The 8673-nt window shown below is 38.3% G+C and overlaps 2 protein-coding genes across 2 annotated transcripts; one reads left to right on the forward strand and one right to left on the reverse strand.

Annotated features, from left to right (window-relative positions):
- The first annotated feature begins 3693 nt into the window (after positions 1 to 3693).
- Positions 3694 to 6698, forward strand: LOC101297669 (elongator complex protein 4-like). Its single transcript, XM_004307112.1, has 8 exons — positions 3694 to 4264; positions 4350 to 4576; positions 4664 to 4721; positions 4833 to 4989; positions 5417 to 5495; positions 5641 to 5800; positions 5883 to 5974; positions 6330 to 6698. The coding sequence occupies exons 1-8, from the start codon at positions 4132 to 4134 to the stop codon at positions 6495 to 6497; spliced, it is 1074 nt and encodes a 357-aa protein (XP_004307160.1). The 5' UTR covers positions 3694 to 4131; the 3' UTR covers positions 6498 to 6698.
- Positions 6699 to 6717: 19 nt separating this feature from the next.
- Positions 6718 to 8417, reverse strand: LOC101297378 (probable mannitol dehydrogenase-like). Its single transcript, XM_004307111.1, has 5 exons — positions 8257 to 8417; positions 8043 to 8156; positions 7438 to 7951; positions 7190 to 7343; positions 6718 to 7099 (listed from the first exon to the last, which is right to left on the reverse strand). Exons 1-5 carry the CDS (start codon positions 8352 to 8354, stop codon positions 6894 to 6896), a joined length of 1086 nt encoding a protein of 361 aa, XP_004307159.1. The 5' UTR covers positions 8355 to 8417; the 3' UTR covers positions 6718 to 6893.
- Positions 8418 to 8673: the final 256 nt, after the last annotated feature.

The following is an 8673-nucleotide window of genomic DNA, read 5'->3' on the forward strand; positions in this document are numbered from 1 at the left end:
GTGGAAGGTAAAAATACTGAAATTCAATATCTGCTCAACTTTCCTTTCTAAGTTGTACTTATGAGTTGTACTTGTGAGTTGTGACTTGATACTTTTGTGTTCCTCTAGCTCTCTTTGGGTAGAGGGTGGTGTTTGTAGTTAGATAGGTTCAATTCCACCACCTGAGCATACTGGTCCTGATGATGAAGATGTCATGGAAGAGGAGAACATTGTCAAGGAGCAAGCTAAGGCACAGTTGGTCCAAACCTTGCAGTTTAGATACGCGTTCTTGTAAAAACATATCCTAGCAAAAAACATGGTCATTATTGTTCCAAGAGCAAGAGGACTCCACCATACCATGCTCTTAACGTACATAACCTATTTTGACTCGTTAAGAGAATGTGGATCTTATTATGAACCTGTTGTTCATGTGGAGCAAAATCTGGTGAAATAGTCTATTTAGATTATTCATTCGATGCATCTTTGTCTAGCGTTTTGTACCTAGACTATGAGATCCTCTAGCAGAATATTATGTCTTCATCAGATAGTTGCTCAAGCATATATACCTCTTTGCTAATTTTTAGGTGGATAGGTCGACTTGAGTTTAGTTATTTGTTCTTCTTTGGACTTGCTTTGTTGGCCATAATGCTTGTCGGTCTTAATGACTTTATGCAAGTATATGCAGTGCCATGTAGTGGGATGCCTCTTCTTTTTGACCTCTGTTAGTTGCTCTCTGCATATAATATGACCTGGACTAGAAAATTGAGGTATTTCTTAATCGTGGTATATTGGTATTTCTCTGCATATAATATAACCTGGATGCCTAGTGTAATTTTATGATTGCTGCTATTATCATCGACCTCAACTCCATTGGTTTATTTGGGTGAGTTTATTTTACTGCTATTGCCTTTATGATCATCATTTAATTTAACTATATGTAACTTTGGTTCTTATATTCACTGCCATAGAAGTACATGGGTCTCATCAAGTTAAGATCCAGCATTGGATATTGTAGGTACTGTATCATAAATATTCTTTGCATGAATGCATCATAATGTTCAAATCTTACTTAACTTCTTATTGCTGACATTTAATTGTTTATTGACATATACTCATATTAAGTTAAGATCCAGCATTGGACATTGTAGGTACTGTATCATAAATATTCTTTGCATGAATGCATCATAAATGTTCAGATCTTACTTACTTCTTATTGCTGAAATTTAATTATTTATTCACATATACTCATATTGATTCACTAAAGTTCTTTGTCTTCAATGTTGCAGGTGACACTTGAATGAATGGTGCATATTGAAGTTTGATGAGTATGATGAAAGTATCAGAGTGCCTTAGTGCAGTTAGGACTTAGGAGGACTTTCTGCACACCACCATATTGTAATTGCTATTATTTGGTTTGATATATTTTTTATTTTATAGCTTATGGATCCCTTTAGAACAAATAACTCTTTGTAATTTGATTGGTTTTGGCAATGAGAATGAATTTGAGATTTTTGAATCATGTTGTGCAAATGCTTTATTAAATTGTCATCCAAATTAAAATAAGACAACAGATATCCCCATGGACATCGACGTCTCTACATATTTCAAACGACATTTATATGTCATCTTAAAGTAAAAGATGACCATAGTGTATGTCGTCTGAGGTAAGTATCAGACGACAGATAAGTGACGTTTGAATGCATTTGAGTCGAGAGAAGAGGTTTGACGTATGTCGTCTGAGATATATTTAGACGACAAAATAGTAACGTGTGAATAAGTTTGAGACGAGAGACGGCTGCTCACATCTTTAGTATTATTTTAGTTTCGACCATACTTTTATGTCGTTAAGAAGCTTTCTAACGACAGAAACTTTAATTTTGTTACGAATGTAGGTGCATACAGACGACAGTTGCTTATATACAATCTGTCGTCGAAGTTGTATCAGACGTCTAACGAGGTCTGTCGACTGAATGCTTATTAGATGACTGCTTGATAGACGACAGCTGAAAAAACATTCAGACGACCAACCTGGCAGGTCGTCTGAAGCCAAAATTGACGTAGTGTTGGTTTTAATTTATTTTGTTTACATGTGTATCACTGTATATTTCATATGGATGTATCGATGGTTTGCACAAACTGAGGGAGGATATCTAGACAGTTTCTTAAACAAATAAACAATAAAATTTTATTGGTGGTCAGAAGTAATCTATTAGTTTAGTCGATAAATTCAAGGCACCACATGCTTCTACTCTTTTGCTTCTTTTACTCCTTAATTTTTTCTTCTGTTTTTTCTTTGTTGCTTTGGGATGCCATTTCCATCTTTAATTTCTTTGTTTTATTGATTCATTTCAGTTTTGAGAAGTCTCCAGGGCATGTTGCATATGTGTCGAGGTTTGAAGCTGATATTGCTCAGTGACGCAGTAGGAGTATGGAGGGCTACCTAACCAGCGTTAAACCCTAATAAGTGGAGAGCCTTCAAGCGAAGAACTCTGTAAGACCAAAACCTGGAGCGCGCTAGGGACTAAGAGAAAACTCTTAAATTTTTGAATTATAATTGATTAGCTACCCATAAGGGTGCTTATATATGAGAAACAAAACCCTAGGGCGACTAACAACCAAACCTAAAAGCCCAAGGATTGAATTAAAACAGAATCCGAAATAACTAGGAAACATAAAAATCCCGAAAACTAATAAAACGCTGATTTGAGGTCCAAAACAAACTCGGATGGCCGTAAAAACCCATACATCGTGGCAAGGCAACGAGTCTTGTTCGTTGGGCCGTTTCGCTTCCAGAAAGGTATAATAATAGTCATTCGGACACCGAACGCCAAAAATTCAGCAAACCGGGTTTAGACCTGCAACGATCGATATGTTCCTCGATTTCTTCTGCCATCCGTCCTACATCAGCTCAGTTTTGTGAGAATTTGGTGAGCTATCTGTCCTTCTATTATTCTTTGTCTTCTCTTTCTTTCTTCTGTAATTGTTTGTGTTACCATTCATAATGAAGAATATACCACATCTTTTATTTTATTTTGGCTATTTGGCAATTGTTGGATAAGCTAAAAGATATTCATATATTGTAATATAGAGTACTCATTGATCTATACATATACAATACCTTTGTTGACTTTGGAGTTTACAGATTTGAATAGTTAGGTATATTTCCTTTTATCCTAGGGAAGCCAACACCGAAACAACAACATCAATGGATATCATCCGTATGGAGAAAAACGACTGAAGTATTACACCACCTTTTATACAAGCTAAAGGAAGCAACGTTTTAGACAAACTTTTTCTAAGAATGTTCAATTATAGCGAACAACATAAACATTTTTTTGTTGCTAGCAATTTTAACTAAGTTGGCTGTAATCAATTGTTGCCTATATTTTGAACACTACCACATGTTCTGTATTGGTGGTAACTTGGCAGTCGGAATATTGTACTTTATGCAGCGATCAATATCAACTACATTTTCTATGCTCTTATTTACTGCTCAAAATATGTCGGGGTAAGACTTATGTGTCATTCCTAGACCCGCAGCAAAACGCGGGCAAATTTCTGGTAACATACATATTTTCGTTGTTATAGAGTCCTACTATTTATACAAAACACAGAAAATTTGTTGTAAAAGGGGAGAATCGAACCTCACACCTCCTGCCCACAACCTTTGGTTTTTATCTTCCAGTTGTGTTATCTTCTGTAATTCTCTCACTTGACTGATTGGGCTTCTCAATCAGTCAATCCTCTTCTCACTTCCTCTCAACACCCCATAAAAGATCACTCCGAATTGGAGGTTCTAGATTCGATCTAAATTCAAATCTAGTTTGAATCTAGGGGTTTTCTTCTCCGAATTCGATCGATAGGAGCGCCAGAACGGGCACCGCTCTGTCCACGCCCCAGGCCGCTCAATTTCATTTTCGTCTTTCTTTCTTCTGGTGTTTTTCTTTGTTGCATGATGAATCTATGATCTCAATCTGGATATGTGGTTGCATTTTTATTCAAAGCTAGCACCTTAGTCCTTCACATAACATGAATCCCACCACCCAGGGCTTTTGCTTATTTCATTTTGACAGTAGCTTCTCTGCTATGGCGTGAAAATGTGGACTTGGTAGGTGCATATCAAGTTGGTTGGAGAGTGTTTTGGCAGCAGCCATGGCTGCATCCAAGACTCGGACGAGTAGCTTCTCTCGCAATTTTTCGGGTGCAAGCTCACCTCAAATCCCAGGACTCAAGCATGGACCCAATGGCACAATGTTTGTTTCATCCGGGATTCCAGACCTTGACAGTAATCTTCTAACTAATAAATTCTGTGAAAACATTCTTCATTCTTCATTTATAGCGATTTCATTTTGATTGTCTTTGATATGCAGAAATTTTAGGGGGTGGTTTTGCTCTAGGAAGCCTAGTCATGGTGATGGAAGATGCAGAAGCACCTCATCATATGCTTTTGCTTAGGAATTTCATGTCTCAAGGACTTGTTCACAACCAACCTCTTCTCTATGCAAGCCCAGCCAAGGATCCAAGACAGTTTCTTGGTACTTTGCCTAGTCCAGCCGTACCCAAAGACGGAAAGTCTGGTCATCGAAACCCTGATCAGGTTTTCCTCTTGTCAAGTTTAAGTGGGTTTATAAGGTGAGAAATTGAGCATTAATACAATGAAATACTGTGTTATCATAATTTTCAGGATAAAGGGTTGAGGATAGCTTGGCAATATAAGAAGTATTTTGGTGAAAATCAACAGGGTTTCGATAGTCAAAGTAAGGTTTCAATGGTCTTGATTCTCATGAAACTGGTCTCTTTGGCTCATAGGTGATTTAGATTTCGAGAGTAATTTGTTATGCTATCAAGTCCAGATGGGAAACATGAGTTCTGCAACAACTTTGACTTGCGGAAGCCCTTGGAGAGGCAGTTTCTAACGGGCAAGCGAATAGATTGTGCTAGCATTCTCGATTCTCCGAATCTTGTCACACTTCATGACCGTTGTGCTACTTTTTTATCACAATTTCCAAGGTATGGTATTCTAATGTTGATTCTTACCTGCCTAAAATTTTACACATATCTTTGTCTGGTTAGTAAATGTATATGCTGATTTGAATATCATTGGTTTTTCTCAATGTCAAGCTAGCTTCTTTAGTGCGTTATGAAGACTACATTTGGTGAATTTGAATTTTAAATGATTAATTTGTCTCAAGACTATGCTTATAATGGTTTATCTTTACAAGTGGGATTGATGCTTATAATGGTTCTTGTCTAATTTTTCATGATTCATATTGAATTTGAGTTGTCCTAACTCCCTTGTAATACATAGGTGATTAAAATCTGAAATTAGTCCATGCTTAAGAAGTACTTGAGTTGCCATATTCTGGCAGATAGTTTTGATTTGTTTATTCTTTTATCTTAATTTTGTAGTTGTTGTCATGTTTTGATTGTTCTACAGAAATGACAGCAACATTTCTTGTGTTGGTCGAATTGCCATTCAATCATTCTGTGCTCCACAGTGTGGATATTCCAACCTGGTGAGTGGCAATTGTTATTTTGTCTTCAACTGCTATTCCAAGTCTCTCTTTTGCAGCTGCTTCTTATTTCTATTCTCTGCTGTTGTGCTGTTTTTATGGTTGTTTATGTCTTTTCCTTACTCGAATCAATGTATTTGCATTGAAGGAATGGGACATGCTTTCCTTACTAAGATCTCTGAAAAGCATGCTACGATCTTCAAATGCAGTTGCTGTTGTGACATTTCCGCCTACTCTTCTTTCATCATCCTCCTCTACAAGATGGCAGCACATGGCGGATACCTTGCTGTCAGTTAAAGCGCTTCCAGGTATATATCAGCTTTCACATTGGTCTCGCAGTTTTTTTGTTTTGTTCTATCAATACTAACCTGTCATGAATGATTGATTCAGATGAGGACAAGGAATTGGCAACCCTCCTTACTGGTTACCAGGACATGGTTGGCCTTCTTAATGTGCAGAAAGTTGCACAAATTAACACGCAGGTAGTGCAAAACTTTGCTTTACCCAAATCTAAAACTGATTGAATTTTCACATGGAGTTGGTACAAAAGTTACCATTTCTGCTAGCTTCATACAAATTTGCAAATACGCAACTACATGACCGAGGCTCGGTCATCCGTAGAGATCATTTAATCTGTCAGTACAGTTAATGAAATACCACTACTTCGGCTACCTATTGAGTAGTTAATGCTATACACGTTAATTGTATGGTTACCACATCTATAGAAGTTGGTCCAGTTTAATATACTTCTTATTGGCAAGGAACCTTGGGTGCGTATACTATGCTAGTATGCTTCATATGTTTTTGTTTTGTCATTCATAATTTCTACTTACACAGGTTCCTATCATTCTTGATGCAACAACCTTCTCAATAAAGCTGCAAAAGCGGAGGTTTTTGGTTTTAGAATGTCTAAATCAGGCCCCTGTCGATGGTTCTAGTGGGGGTTCATATGGCACTTCTAGTAGTTGTTCTGGGTCCTCTAAGACTGGATCTCTTGATTTTTAGTTTTTGACATTGTGATAGAGAAGGAATTCCAACCTTTGGAGTTAAATATGAAAGTCAGCCATCATTTTAGATAACTTCATGTGTGTTTGTACCAGATCTAAGTTTTCAGTTCTTAATTTTGGTTTTTGATGAATTTGCAATAGCAGTAGGGATTAGAGATATAGCAAAATAATTTCAAGTGATTATATAGCAAAAAACATTACAAAAGAAGGCAGTATCATTGTTCATGTATTCTTTTATTATCAAATCATCACAGAAGGCAGTTGTTCATGTGATCATTATTCATGTAGCAAACAACAAAAAATTCTACAAGGAAAACCAACACCTGAGTATGACACTAAATCAGTCTCAGTTTCTGTTCTTGTTTCTTCATTGATCCAGTCTGGATTGCAGGATTTAAGAGCTAGCCTTCAGTGTGTTTCCAATGTCGATGACAAAACGGTATCTGACATCTGCTTTGACTAGACGCTCCATAGCAGTGTTCAAGTAGTCGATTGGTATGACCTCGATGTCTGCTGTTATGTTGTGCTTGGCTGCAAAATCTATCATCTCTTGTGTCTCCTTCATTCCCCCAATGCCGCTACCAGCTACCATCTTTCTTCCTGTTAAGACGAACATTAAACTCTGTTAATAACCCAACAATGCGCACAGAAGATAACAGGTAAAGCTCACGACTCTGGTTACATGCTTACCCATGAGTAAAGGAAAAACTGGAAGTTCAAGAGGCTTCTCTGGTGCACCAACCATAACAAGCTTTCCATGAGACTTCAACAAACCAATCAAAGGCAGGAGAGGATGTTGTGCAGAAACTGTGTCAATGATCCCATCCATGGTACCAATGGCAGCCTACAAATTAATCAATGACACAAAAATTAAGTAACTTGTTCATTGTTTAGTCCACTTAAACGTTGCGAAAGGTGTAACTAGTTCGAAAAACTACCTGCATTTGATCTTGGTCACGGCTAACCAAAAACGAGTCAGCTCCTAGGTGTTTAAGAGCTTCCTCCTCTTTCTTAGGGGACGTACTGATCACTGTAACCTTCACTCCCATAGCCTTGGCAAACTTCACGGCGACGTGGCCTAAACCGCCTAGGCCGACCACACCTACATGCATGCCGGGCTTGTCAAGTCCGAAATATCTCAGGGGGCTGTAGGTTGTAATCCCGGCACATAGGAGCGGCGCAGCACCATCAAGAGGCAAGTTGTCTGGGATGCGTACTATGAAGTGTTCATCGGCCACCATAATGTCAGAGTAACCGCCATAGGTGGTGGTTCCGTCGTAGTACTTGGCACCGTAAGTGAGTATCTGTTTGGGGCAGTAGTTCTCAAGGTGGCCGGTACAATTTTCACAAGATCGGCAAGATCCCACAATGCATCCAACACCGACTCTGTCTCCAACTTTGAATTTTTGTACACTGCTTCCTACTTCCGTCACTTCACCAACAATCTCATGCCTGCATTGCCAAATTGTGCTCAGATTAGATTACTGATTACACTAGCTAGTAAAGAGTGCATGTCCTCGTAGTAATGAAAAAGCTATCGTACCCTGGAACCAGAGGATAGGTAGAGAAGCCCCATTCATTCTTGATCATGTGAAGGTCCGAATGGCAAATCCCACAGTACAACACTTTGAACGTCACGTCTTTCTCTCCGGTTTCCCTGTAATCAAATCAATTGTATCAACTTTAGAAACACAGAACAAATGTATTATTGTGAATGCGAAGAGGAAGAACATGTTATACTAGTTGACAATGTATACCTTCTGGAGAAACTGAAGGGAGAGAGAACACCAGATGAATCTCTTGCAGCCCATCCAGATGCCTTCTTGGGGTGTTCTTGCTCGATAGAGATCACCATTTTCTCTGTGGCAGATTCTTAATTATCTGATGGTTTTGGTGCAGAAGCTAGATTAATGCAGTTCGAGTAGTAAAATGTGAGAGACAGACAGATACAGAGTGAGCTCCCTATATATAGAACGGAGATTTTAGATTTTGGGCTGGGGTGACGTACTTGGTGAGGAAAATTCGATGTCGAAGTGGTGGTGACGTATTGGGTGATGCAATTAGAATGTCCAAATTATTAAGCTGACATCACCGGTCACTAGAACCGAAAGAGCTTAATAAAATGAGTCGTTGGAATGTGACTATGCCTGGGTTCTTCGTCGTCCTTTTTTTTT

This window comes from Fragaria vesca, linkage group LG7 (assembly GCF_000184155.1).
Source record: "Fragaria vesca subsp. vesca linkage group LG7, FraVesHawaii_1.0, whole genome shotgun sequence".
NCBI lineage: Eukaryota > Viridiplantae > Streptophyta > Magnoliopsida > Rosales > Rosaceae > Fragaria > Fragaria vesca.

Excerpts from the sequence above, each read along its gene's own strand:
- LOC101297669 (XM_004307112.1), top strand. The coding sequence starts at position 4,132 with ATGGCTGCATCCAAGACTCGGACGAGTAGCTTCTCTCGCAATTTTTCG. Across the intron at positions 4,990-5,416 it reads TTTTTATCACAATTTCCAAG|AAATGACAGCAACATTTCTT; the intron begins GTATGGTATTCT and ends ATTGTTCTACAG. Across the intron at positions 5,496-5,640 it reads AGTGTGGATATTCCAACCTG|GAATGGGACATGCTTTCCTT; the intron begins GTGAGTGGCAAT and ends TTTGCATTGAAG.
- LOC101297378 (XM_004307111.1), bottom strand. The coding sequence starts at position 8,354 with ATGGTGATCTCTATCGAGCAAGAACACCCCAAGAAGGCATCTGGATGG. Across the intron at positions 8,157-8,256 it reads CCCTTCAGTTTCTCCAGAAG|GGAAACCGGAGAGAAAGACG; the intron begins GTATACATTGTC and ends ATTTGATTACAG. Across the intron at positions 7,952-8,042 it reads ACCTATCCTCTGGTTCCAGG|GCATGAGATTGTTGGTGAAG; the intron begins GTACGATAGCTT and ends TTGGCAATGCAG.